Consider the following 13834-nt stretch of genomic DNA (forward strand, 5'->3'; position numbering starts at 1 on the left):
AAGAAATCTAATTTTCCTGCAAGGCCATTATACAACGCTGTAAAAACAAACAGCTCTTTAAGGGCTCAGGTAATTGCTTTAATAAATAACAGCTCCCATATAATTGCTACTTCTTTAATTTTTGAAAACATACACTTCAGTCTGAGTGAAGCTTGTTTATTCTCTCATACAGAGTAAGAATAGCTTCTTGTCAAAGAAACCACAACTTTATAAGGGCAAAGATGTTAAGTCAAAAAAAGGGAAAACAAAAGCACCCTGTGGAGAAGGCCAACAGAGCTGTCACTTATTATGATGGACTCTATTATTTGAAGAAAGTTAATTTAATCACACAGAGCAAGTGTACATATAAAGGATATAAGAGGGCTTTAAAAAATGTATTTTAATGAGTCTTAAGCATTCTGCTCCACTCACTCACTGCCAATTCTCCAACACTGAAGTGGGGGAGATAACTGGGCATATTTGAAGAGGCATCTTTGTGTAAAAGATGTATGGAGTCAGGAGAGAGCCACCTTCATAAACTGTTGTGTGCAAAGAGGAATAAAACATTTCTCTTTCAAAAATAAAATAAAAATTAAAATGTATTTTAAATTGAACACTAATTTTTGTTCATTTGATCCTCTGAAATGATTTTAATATTAGTTTTTAAAAGAATCTTTAGTAAACAATCCTGAAGATATGCTTTCCCTACAGCTTCCTATGTAGTAAGTGGGTTGCTTATTTAACATGTCGTAAGGTCAGAACTCTTCATTTAAAATGGAGAATGTAACAAGATGTCTGGATCAAAGAAAAAAGTCTTCATCAGGTATTCTATATTCCAGAGAACTAAAAGTTTTAAAATAAAAGCAACATGACTTAAGAGCCCCAAAGAGAAATGTAACCAGTCTCAATATGAAGTTCTTAGCCAATGCCCACACAGTAAATAAATGTAAATAAAAAATAATGTTGGCTAAATATAAGACACATCTCACAAATATCTTAGGGTTTTAAAAGTTAGTTTGATGGATATTACTGGGATGTTTATTCAGACAAAAGGTTCTTTGCTCTACATTAAGGAACTGACTAGAAAAGAGTTCATGATGCACTAATCCCACATCCTAGTGCATTTTAACATAATTTGCCAATGGGTTATCATTTTTGTCCAGCTTTAAAGTATTTTTTTCCTTTAAGAACTAATCTCAAGTGGTAAGTTGAAAAAAACCTCTAAATAATACATACTCTCTTTTTATCTAAAATAAGTTCTGACCTACTCAATCTATTTTAAAGATTTTATACCAACCAGGAATTATTTGATTTTAAGTAACAAGGACTAGCCAAATTGCTGTCAACCATCATCTATACTACATTTCTCACCAATAAAATAAACAGCCTTTAAAAATAGCCCATTACTATCTAGAATAGAATACAAATACTGATGATTTCCTTGGAAAGAAAACAATTATATTAACTTTCTTACCACTGGAACTAAAAAACTTAACAAAAAAAAGTCTTCCCACTCCTAACACTTAAGATACAGTATCCTTTTTGTTTTTATGTTGGGCTTTTGTGTGCTTTTAAGCTTTCTGCCAACTTCGTATTATATATTCATTGACTTTGAAGTGGTTTTAGATATGCAACTGCACTTAAATCACCTGTTTACCAAATAATCACTATTGCCCCTAAATATCTTATAGTCCACAAAAAAGTCAAGTTTACCTCAAATTTAGAAAAGGAAACAAATGTTTTCTATATATAGCAAGGTGTTAAGAAATGAGCAAAAAATGTTGACAAAGAATGGTTTAAAAATGATTAGAAATCTGTATTACTAAACATCAATAAAAATAGTGACTCTTGGTAAGATACTAATGGTAAAAAAAAAAAAAAATCTGCCACTTTAAAGTCCTCACAAAACTGACTGATGCAGATTGTTGACATTAAAATTAACCCACCTCGCTGTACCTAATTAGGGGTCTTACTTTGGGGAGCAAGGATCTAAAATCTTTTATGCTAATTATACTTGCTTTTTGAAGTTAAAGGATCCTATGAAATGCAACTCTGATATTTAGTTAGCAAGAAGAACATCCAGCTTTGGCGTATCAACATGGACGGATGACTAAAAACAAGACTGGGGAATATGGAAACAGTCATCCATCCTTGATTAGAGTTCGCTTCCATTACCAAAACTATATATTCACTTTACTAATCAGGATAAGAAAAATTTGGCCTAGCGCCTCTATTTACTTTGCTTTTGTGAATGTGTACAATCCACGTGATTCTAAATCTCCTAAGATGGGCACTAATTATGCTTGATGAATATATTCTCATCCTAAATGCCAGCAAATGCACCCCAAGCAAATAAATGATGGGGACAACAGGGTATCTAATATCTCTATTTCAATAATTCTACCTAAAAATTAAAGCCACTTTTAAAGTATTAAAAAAAAAGAAAAGAAAAGAAAAGAGAAACCTAAATAAGCTTAAATAAACTGCTTCTTATAAATGTAATACAGACATGCCGGAACACACAAGGCTAAAAGAATGTTAACTTTATTTATGAACATGTGATTTGTGTTTATACACATGCTAATAAACAAAAAGGAAATAACTGTTTTCAAGAAATAAAACTTCATCTGAATTAGTTTAAATACTATATAAACTGTACTTTATACAAAATGTGTTACATTAACTACTACAGTCACCAGGATAGTCAATCTAATTTATGCTAGCATTTGGATACATAAAAATCAGTTTTAAACCAATCACCAGCAAAACATAAGCTTGGACAGTTTTTACAGCATTATGCTTAAAAAAACAAAAAACAAAAAACAAAAACAAAAACAAAAACAAAAAAAACAAAAAAAACCCATATCCAAAAAGAGGAAAAAAGCCCCAAACACTAAGACTTTTGATCTTAGAATCACTGTATTTAGTTCCACAAGAACTAAAGGCCATATAACTCTAAAGAACAAGTCCAATGTTCAGATATTCTATTTTATCATGTTTAAGATCCAATGATCCAAGATTAGTGAAATGCCTCATATACAAAGAGCAATAGTATTTAAAAAGTATATAATGTGAAATAGCAAGCAATACCCTTGAATTCTAAATGAAGATTTTAGACATCTTGCATTGTGTACAATATCAAGCCTGGGTATTAAAATGTTTAGAGAACCATTACATTTACAGAACCCAATTATGATAGACCTGTGTTATGAAACAGATGTTTCACCCCACAACTTAGGAATGCTGCTACTTTTTACTTAAGAGCTCAAAGTTAAAATGATATCACAAATTAAGTTAATCTGTGATTACAAAAATTAAGCTTAACTTTCTTCAAACCAGTTATCCTGGTTAGCGGGAGTTACCTCTGATAAGCTACAGCTTTCAATAGCCTACAATTAACGCAGCATTTTAGTATCTCATGAAAAAGAGGGAAATATTTTAATTTGGACATCTGCACTAACTAGATAGAAGTAGAAGATCTCATTAAACTTTGAAAACAATATAATAAATTTATATAAACTGAAAATCACTAAGACATTTATATATTCATAGGGGCCCCAGTTTCAGGTATCACTTTATAGTACAGATGTAAACAAAAGGAGGAGCTCAAAATGCCAAATAAAGCACGACTAAATAATAAAGCTGCATCAATGGTCTCTGGAAAGCTCTTTTCTATGATGTGTTTGAACTTGGAGAAAGCATCAAACTTTAATATAAGCTTTGCATGTTGCTAATGCATTTTTGGAAGCCATAAATCAGGCAGGAAAAAAAAAAACTAACAAAAAACTAAGTGATACAACGTGAAAATGGCAAAATATACACTCCAAACATTTTTTATTGCAAGAAACAAAAAGCACACAACAGCCTGTACATACATACAAAATACTAACTATAGACAGACAAATGTAGAACATGTCATCATGTTCATTAGTGTAAAACCTAAACGATCTAAAAAGGATCATACATTAACTGTACAACACAGTGTCATACAGGGAGAATGCTATCATATTTAATATGAAACAGTGTTACGGGCACAAATTACCCATTTCTACAAAATAAGTGTGCAAATGATGCCACATATATCCATATTCAACTGAGCTGTCATCAAAATACATTTTATTTACAATATGTACTATGATCAGTTGGATATTAAGTTCTAAAATGATTTACTTCACTGCTACATTATAAAGGTAAAAGCAATGTGTAGAAAAAGTGTGAGATTGTGTTTTTACATACTGCTTTTGTAGTTGCCATCGCTGGTTCAGTTCGACTTCTAAAAAACAAAATAAAAACCAAAATTAACATTAGCTATTTATGAATTTTTGTGCTAATAAATTTTAACACATTATCTTCAATAATACATTTTTAGGAACATAATTTTCCTTTGGTATAAATATTTAACAACAGTCAATTTCTGAATGAATTACTCTGATTAATCTTTACCACCTCTGAACAGTTTTAAGATAGATTTGTGGTTTGGAAAAAAATTCCATACTAGGGAATTCGAAAATAGGTGTACCGTGCCACTTAAAACAAATGTTTTGTGAAAGGTAGTATGGGGATTTTAGGTTTAGAAATGTGGTTTATTCTTAATACACTGAAAAATTAAATTACATAATTTCCCAGTTTCTGAATAGGTAAATTTTCACACATCAGGAAGACCACTGTTGTTAACATTTGTAATTTGGATCCCTGAGAAATTGCTGTGCTCCCAAAACTAATTTTCCAATCTGGAAGGCCAGGCTGATACCTATTTTCATTTTTCAAATGTCTCGAAACAACGATCAAGAATTGAACAAGAGGCCAAGGTGAGAGGATCACTTAAGCCCAGGAGTTTGAGACTAGCCTGGGCTGTAACATAGTAACCCCATCTCTTAAAAAAAGAAAAAAAAAAAAAACTGAACAAAAATTCTCATTCCCAGAAAAACACATATTTTAGTTAAAAGAACTGACTCAAAAGGCTGTGTAGAACTGGAAATTTGGTGTTTAAAAACCATACACGTAAACCCCAAAAGAAATTATTTTAATCCACACAGGAAAGGGGAAGGAGTTGAGTTGCCAGATATACCTTTTAATGCTTCAAGTTTAAGGTATCTTGACTATACAGAAATGTTAGCATCTAACAGGAGTTTCTAGGTTTGTGTATAATTTGGAATTTGAGATTAAAAAAAAAGCTGAGCTTTGATTTTCTAGTTATTTGCTCAAAAAAAAAAAAACCAGATGCATTTTATGAGGCAAATTTATTACAAACAGAATCCTATATGTTGTAAATTAACATAGTATTCTGTGTAAGAGGCAACTTATTTTGCCATGTACTTCAAGTAATTCTTTTCTTAAGAGTTTCTATCAAAAAAATCTACAGAAATGATGTTTGCCATTTTTTAAAAAGCACTTGGTAAATTAAAGTAAAACTTCACACTAGATTGTAGGAATTAATTATCCCCATAAATTTGTAATTCTTAGGCTGGGTGCGGTGGCTCACACCTGTAATCCTAGTACTTTGGGAGGCCAAGGCAGGTATATTACCTGAAGTCAGGAGTTTGAAACCAGCCAAGCCAACATGGTGAAACCCAGTCTCTACTAAAAACACAAAAATTAGCCGGGTTTGGTGGTGGACACCTGTAATCCTGGCTACTTGGGAGGCTGAGGCAGGAGAATTGCTTGAGCCTGGAGGCTACAGTGAGCCCAGATTGCACCACTGCACTCCAGCCTGGGCAATAGAGTGAGACTCCCTCTCAGGCAAAAAAAAAAAAAAAACAACAACAAACAAACAAACAAAAAAACCCTAATATAATTCTTCTATAGTTCTTAGAATCATTTAAAGATAAGAACACACACCATTAAAAGTTCACTTGGCAATTACAACAAGGAAAGTATTCAGCTTTTTAAAGCTTTTACTATACAGAAGATACTGCACAAAAGGACTTCTAAGTGTTAAGATATGGAATGTAACTTTACAACAAACTAATGAGAAAAACCTTAGAATACTTGCCCACATGAGGTAAAGCTCCAAGAAATGACTTTATTTTTACCTTAATTTCAAGAACACTTTCCATTTCCTAGCACTGGCAAATTCTAGAATTTTTCATTGACTCAAAACAATTTATTCCATTTCAAACAAAACTACCTAATCCTCCTAAGTGAAAATCACTACTCTTTAAATAACCTACGTTGCTGCCCTTTTCACATATTATAGTTCTGCTATCACTACTGAAATGGCAAGAAAGCAGAGAAAGTTAAGGATATAAGGTTTTAATCCTGCCCCAGGTTAGTGACCATCAGCTCTGGACTAGTTGTGAGACTGCTCTCTTCCTACTCCAATAATGTGCATTTACCATGTGCCAGACACTATTTAATTCTTACAACCCTCTAGGGTTAAGTACTCACATCCCTATTTTATTTTTGAGGAATCTGAGGCACAGAGACTTACCCAAGGTCCAAAGTCACACAACTGGTATGAAGCAGTAAATGGAGTCAAATCTAAGCCTGATTTCAGTGCCTATGATTATAAATCCTATATACTTTATGCCTCTCAGCCAAAGCTCCTTATTAATAAAGAGTAAATGTTAGCATTGCTGAATACTCTTGATGCTGTCAAAATATTTAGGACCAATGTCTACGACACTAAATTTTTGTCGTGAAGAAAACCGAAGGAACACGCTCAAAAAAAAGCAGTCAAAGAAAGGCACAGAAATAATTTGAATATCACTTTCTTGTCTTTGCATATACTGCCCATATGGAGAAAACATTTTTTCCTAATAATGGCCCTTCTCACCACAGGCTAAGTCAATTTAACCGGGGGAGGAAATAAAAAACAAACGAACAAAGAAACCCACTATCCTCACAGTCTTGAGAAAATGTATTCATTAAGGTTAAAGTAATGAGTTCAGTTCTAAAATATAGTTTTCTCTCACAAAATTAAAAAACAAACTAAAAAAAAGTCTATTTTGAGAAATACATGAGATTTGATACTTACATAACATATGTCTTGCTTGTAGATTTAACACCTCCAATAGGAATTCTTCTAACAATTACAGACGAATTCTTAGGAATCAGAGCATTATCATCAGTATATTCTGTAAATAAAAAGACAGAATCGAATTTCCATTTGGGGATTTGGGTGAGTACCCAAGAATTAGAAAACTTCAAACATAAATTTCATGGGAAATGAACTTTAAATATAATAACTAAAAGTTCCTTGCAACTAGATTACTGATATTGTCAGAACAAACATCCAAAGCTGTAAGAGGGCTTGTTTTCAAAGGACAACAAATATCATCAGCAGGTTCTTGGCTCTGGCACCTCTACCTTTGTGGAACTCCAAATCTCAGTAACACTGTCATTCTTTAGTTTAGTCAGAAATGCTGAACATATGAGCCGAGAAAAAGCTGTTATTTAGAATGAAGATATTCTGTCTCTCCTAGTCCCTAAACATTAGTTGAGTATTACAATCCCTGCACTCACAGAAATTATTACTGAGGAAGATAGACCAAAAATTAAATTATGATGTTATGAATAAAGAGAAAATGGTTTTCTAACAAGGAATGAATAATGGAATACAACTTCAGATAGCATGATGATTCCAAGAAAGCCCCTTGGAGGAACTTCTACTGGATCCTTAAGGACTGAGAACCCAGCCAGATACGGGGAAAAAAACTGGTTGAGGACTATTTCAGGCAGAAGATAAGAAAAGCATGTGGGAAAATGACACGAAATAGCTTGAACAGCGTAAGAAAATAAAAGAGAAGAATGACAGAAAGGTATAGACCATACACTGATTTATATTTTGTTTTAAAGTGCAACAGGTAGACACTGAAGGATTTTAAGCAAAGTGATTATTTGCTTTTTGTTAAAGAAAAAAAGACTGCTTGTAGGAGAACAAGAATAGAAACCAGGGAACTAATAATGAGGCTGTTAAACAATCCAGGTAGAGATAATGATGACCTATGTTAGGATGTGACAGAGAGAAATTAAGACAGAATGTTTTCAGGTAGGATTGACAAAGCTTGCTGATGGACCGAATATTGGGGAGATGAAAGAGAAAGAGGAATCAGGCCAGAGGAATCCCTGGGTTACTGGCTACAGCCACTGGATAAACCGTGATGTCACCTTCTGGGAAAACCAAGAGGGAGATGAATGGATCCTATTTTTATACTCCTTGGGCTATCTGCAATACTTTTATAAGAATGAAATTAAGAAACTGGACCTTAACTGTGGTGAAAGAATCTGTAAAATTACCAAAAAGAAAAATTATCTTGAAGATGCAAAAATGTATCCATCTCCTTTAATCACCCAACCAGGCCTTTTTATTGTCATTAAGTTTACTTGCTTCACTTAAAGTTACTCTGCACAAAGTGACTATCTCTGTTCTTCCGATTACTAAGCTTACCACATATGTAGGCGTATCCGGCTTTTAATGTATATTAATTATTTTTGGTCATAATGCTAATAGTACTCCTTGTTATAAATGAAATTGTTCAGGCAAGGGTTATTTTCTATATACTTCAAATAGAAGGTGGTATCTCACAGGTATTCAATCAGAGGTAGGCAATTTCCTAGATTTAGGCATGCCAATGTAGGACTATAATCATTATCTTGGATAGTTCATGATAGTCCCAAATTCCAAGAAAGTTTTGATTCAGAAAAACTGAGAGTATGGGGTGACTAGATTTGTTTAAAGTTAATTCTAGAAACAAAACAGTGTCAAACACCTGACAGGAAGTTTCTGAATATGCTAACAACTCAATGCACTCACAAGAGCTTTCCAAGACAGCCTATTAATTTGATTAGCACAGTACTGTGTCAAACTAAAAGGTGCCTCAATGCCCTTCAAAACAGATGTTCTAACTGACTTTTTAAATACCTGATTTACAATGATGATTTCTTACCCCTTTCTAGGGGTATTAAAGTAAAGACACTTTGGGGGTTATTTCATTTAAAATACCTCCTTAACAAGCAGTCTGTTGGCTTCAAAAGACCCTTTGTGCTTGGCAGTTTTTTTGACCCCAGACATGAAAGGCATGGATGAAATGAAAAACAACATGAATCTGAGAAATGGAGAGTTAGAAAGATAGTAAGAGTCGTTTATAAACTCTTCATATTCAGCTTCCAAACCTCTCACACTTTAATTTCAGAATGAAGGATGTTTTGTTTTTTAGGGGTCGGTGTGCAGAAAAGCAGAAAAGTTTCTCATATATAACAAAGATTACTTGAGATTCATTTTGAAATATAGTCTAGAAACAAGCAGGATTCTTGTCTAAAATACATGGAATTCTGACCCAAGCATTTTAGTCTTATCAAGATTTAAGGGTCCTAGGCCAGGCACAGTGGCTCAAGCCTATAATCCCAGCACTTTGGGAGGCCAAGGCAGGAGGATCACTTGGGCTCAGGAGACCAGCCTGGGCAACATGGCAAAACCTCCATCTCTACCAAAAAAAAAAATACAATATATTAGCTGGGCATGGTGGTGTGTGGCTGTAGTCCCAGCTACTCAGGAGGCTGAGGTGGGAGGATCACCTGAGCCTGGTAGGTTGAGGCTGCAGTGAGCGGAAATTGTGCCATTATACTCTAGCCTGGGCAATAGAGTGAGGATCTGTCTCCAAAAAAAAAAAAAAAAAAGATGTAAGGGACCTCAACATGGACAGCATTCCAAAACTGTAAGGAAATGTTTTATAGAAACATAGTAGATTAGGGATTTTAAAACTATAAGAAAGGAATTAAGAAACTGGACCTTAACTATGGTAAAAAGATTACCATAGTTTTCTTTAGTAAATATGTTGAGTATCAGTGCGAAAATCAAGTGGCGTTCTACTCAACTGCCTTGTGACATTGGATACTATTTTCCATAAAACTAGTTAAGTAGCTACCATCAATATCTCTTTCTCTCTTAATTTGAGGACTGCATAAAAAACAAATTTTCTCCCTCAAAGCTCCCTTTTCTTAAAAAACCTAACATCAAATCTTTCTCCAATAAAGGGCAGCTCACATAAATATAAAAAAGAAAATGTGCTGGGCAAATCACTTCCCTGGCTTTCTGGGTTTGAATTACGTATCATTTACTTCCTGGACTAGGAAAAAAAAATTGGTTACACAAAGTCACAAAACTCTTAAATTTCTGGACAGGATTCTTTCAACTATAACAAAACTCTTCAATTTCTGGACAGGATTCTTTCAACTATAACTTACCCAGTCTAAAGTTGCATTCACATGCCTGTAATCCCAGAACTTTGGGAGACCGAGGTGGGTGGATCACTTGAGGCCAAGAGTTCAAGACCAGCCTGGCCAGCAAGGCAAAACCCTGTCTCTACTAAAAATACAAAAATTAGCTGGGTGTAGTGGCGCACACCTGTAGTCCCAGCTACTTGGGAGGCTGAGGCATGAGAATAGCTCTAACCAGGGAGGTGGAGGTTGCAGTGAGCTGAGATGGTGGCACTGCATTCCAGACTGGGTGACAGAGTGAGACTCTGTTACAGGAAAAAAAAAAAAAACAAAAAAGTTGCATTCAATTGCTCAGTCGAAAAGATGGATAACGCCTAGCCCTAATGATTCAATTGTGTAATACTCCAGTAAGATATGAAACTTGAATATATGACGATAAAAATTGTCTTAATATCCTTTAATTCCATTCATATTGTCTCTCTTCTCATTCATAAATACTCAATATATCAAGATGGCCCAAACTTCTTATAAACCCATCTGTTCTGTGAAATGTGACTGTTACAGTTAAGGGATGCTTGTGAGACACTTAAATAAAGCTATTTCTCAGCTGTTCATGACCACCACCAGTTCTTCCTCTCCTTAGTCAGAGGATTCCACACAGCTCCAATTATCCAAGGGTATGATACTTGTTTTTAAAAGCTGGGGAAGCAGACAGTATTTTCACGTAATATCATTTGAGCAAATAAAATTCTTCCTTAATATTTTTGAGTCATGATACGCCAGCACTGCTGTTCCTTAACCTAATACAATTATACTTAGGTCTGCATCGTAAATGGAAAACTGGTCTACATGACAAGATTTACTCTACCTAAACTACAGGCTGGAAGTGGGGGACCTCCCATTTCAACTAAAAGAATCCGTGTCACACCTTAAGTGTGATAAAAATTCAGTGACTAAAAAAATACCCTAACCTAATTGTCAACTTCACTTCTCATCCCATCAGTAACTTTAGAACACCGAACTGCTAAAAAACACACATCAGCATTACTGATTTGAGAAAAAGAAACCAAAACAAGTTCAGAGTCAGGAAAGACTGCCTGTCACATTGATCTACTGTTAAGTTCCCAATATTATCAAATACTTTTGAAAAGGAGAAAGAATCTAACGATTCTTATCAGTGGCTTATTTGTACTCTATGGTAGCCGCCTATTTTTCATATCTTAGTATCAACGGTCACGTAAAATCTAGCAACTACCACTTAAAAAAATCAGTACTTTTGATCTTCATCGAATTGATAAATCTTAAGAGTAGTTACTAATTCTAAAGCTGACACACAAGAGCGGTGACATCAGAACATTTCAAGATCCAAAAGCAATTCCAACACTGATTAAACCCTCAAAAATATTAAAGTTCAGATCCCTTCTCCACAACACAGGCAAGCAACTCCAAATAAATAAATGCGGGGAGGGAGGAAGGCAGGACGTAAAATTTGCCATCAAACTCCACAATGTTGTTAGGTTGGAGAATTTTTTTTTTTTTTTGGCTGATCGAACAAACAAGTCTTGCACAGGCTCTCCTTCCCTCTTGATGGAAAATAAGTTAGAAAACGCCCTAAGACAAGCACCCAAAGAGTCTAGATAGCTATTCCCCTCTCCTCCCTCCCTCCCTCATTTTAAAAAAACAGCAAAAAGAATAATCAGGCTTCCACGTTTTGGGTTAGCCTGTTACAGATGACCCAAGTATGCAGAAATAAAATAAACCAGTGAAACTCCAAGGCCAGCTGCTGCAACCCTTGGCTATCAATGAAAGCTGTATCCAAAGTACTAGAACGAACAGTCCCACGAGAGACATAATGGCGGTTAGCTTCCTGCTAGGCACCTTCTAACTAGTATCTCTCTCCAGCCAGCAAATTATCTTAAGACCATGCGGCCCTTACCTTCTTTCGTCTGCGCATTGGTGATCTGCAGGTCGCAGTCGGCAGCTTTCAGCTTCTCTCTCCCCATAATCTGCTTCTTTAAGTCGCAGAGGGAGATGTGGAGCCCATCAAAGGTGACGGTATCATAGTTGAGTTTAGAGGAAAATTTATAATGCACACAGGACATGGTGCCAAGGGATTCCTAAGGTTCAGCGAGGAGACGTGGACACTCTCAATATATGTATATTTATAAACTTTAAGAGCAAAATATGTACACACAAAACACTTAAAAGACACCGAAGGACCCTAAGGCCTCAGATTAAATACCCCCCAACCACAAGCAGGGGTTCGTCAGAACAATAATCCAGAGCCCCCCCGATACTCAGAATCACTTCATGGGGGAGGAGGAGGACGAGGACGGGTAAGAGGGGAAATCGAGAATCCGCCAACGGGCACAATGTCACCCGGCTGGGTCCCCCTCGCTCATGCTAAGGGGCCGGCAGAGACGGGGGGATAGGCGGTGCAGTCAGTAGCGGTCAGTCCACACGTTAAGAGTCCGAGCGACCCCACGGGGTCAGGGGTCCATAGCGCGGCCGCACCTCCCGGCGGGTCTCTCTCTCCGTGGATTGGGGTGACCCAGGCCCCGGGAGAAGGTTGAGGGGAGAGGGCCTAGGCCCGGAGTCCACGAGCGGCCTCACGCCTCCTCCTGGTTTCCGGACGACCGGCGTCAGCTTCCCCAGGCCCAGGCCCAGGCCCCCACCGCACACAAACCCCTGGCGCCTGCTCCCCGGAGGCCACGAGCGGCCCCGCGGCCTAGGCCGAAAACGCGCGGTCGGCGGAGGAGAGGCCTTCCCGCAGGCCGCCCCCGGCTCCGCCTCCCCCCGCCGCCGCCGCCGCCTCGGACACAAAGCCGGCACTAGGCCTCCGCGAGGCCTCGGAGCACTTCCTCACCACCCCGGGCCCCAGCCGGCGGCCGGGTGGCTTCGGCGGACCCCGGGGACACCGCCGAGGCTCCCTGACGCTTCCTCTCGCCGGATCCTCCGCGCTTCGCTCGCCTTTCGTTTCCGTCGCCTTGAGGCCCGGAACCGGGAGAACACGCCCGCAAGCTGCCGGGCAGCGGCCAGGGCTTCTCCGGCTCCCTTTTTGTGTTGCCCCCTTGCCGCTCGGGGGCCCTCACCGAGCGGCGGCGACACTTCCAAGCCAGGCACTATGGCGGACGCGGCCTGGCTTCGGACGAGCGCCCCACTCCGGGGTCTCTTAAGCAGGGATTGCACGGGCGGCGCGCGCGAGGCGGGGCTGGCGTGCGCCGATAGGCGGGCCAAGGGGCGGGGATGCTGACGTCACAAAGCGCACGGCCCGCCCACGTGACCCCGTGCTTTGTGACTCCAGAGCGCGGAAACTGAACGAGCCGAGACAACGGGAGGAACCAATTGCTTCACAAGGGAGGGGGGTTGTCGCGTCGGGAGGAGCGGCTCACAGGGAGGCTCGGTGGGGAGAGCTCGCCTTGCCGGGGCTGCGTGCAGTTTCCACTGCAAAATGGCTTGCCTAGGGGTGGCCAGCTAACTCCCCTTTCCCCACAGGTCCTGTCAGCTCCCCTAAGCCTCCCAATTTAAGTGAGCATTATGGTTGCTAAGCAGAAAACTATGGTTGCTATGCAAGCGCTCCTTAGCTGCTGCTTCCCTAATAAACTGACTACCCTATACTCTTCACAAGTGGAAATCGTGGAGCAGCCGCTGCCAAGAACTGACAACAGCCACTCGCACCATACAGATTTATTGAGCT

At 38.2% G+C, this 13834-nt stretch overlaps 1 protein-coding gene across 2 annotated transcripts in view; it reads right to left on the minus strand.

Moving 5' to 3' along the window:
* The window catches only part of RBBP6 (RB binding protein 6, ubiquitin ligase), a 33044-nt gene extending 19764 nt beyond the window's left edge, over nucleotides 1–13280 (minus strand). For both annotated transcript variants that reach the window (XM_025370298.1, XM_025370297.1), the window contains exons 1-3: nucleotides 12074–13280; nucleotides 6956–7055; nucleotides 4216–4252 (exon numbers count right to left, since the gene is read on the minus strand). In XM_025370298.1, the coding sequence (XP_025226083.1) occupies nucleotides 4216–4252; nucleotides 6956–7055; nucleotides 12074–12239 (303 nt within the window). In that variant the 5' untranslated portion in view covers nucleotides 12240–13280. The remainder of the gene's footprint in view (nucleotides 1–4215; nucleotides 4253–6955; nucleotides 7056–12073) is intronic.
* Nucleotides 13281–13834: the final 554 nt, after the last annotated feature.

This window comes from Theropithecus gelada, chromosome 20, assembly GCF_003255815.1.
Source record: "Theropithecus gelada isolate Dixy chromosome 20, Tgel_1.0, whole genome shotgun sequence".
NCBI classification, from domain to species: Eukaryota; Metazoa; Chordata; class Mammalia; order Primates; family Cercopithecidae; genus Theropithecus; species Theropithecus gelada.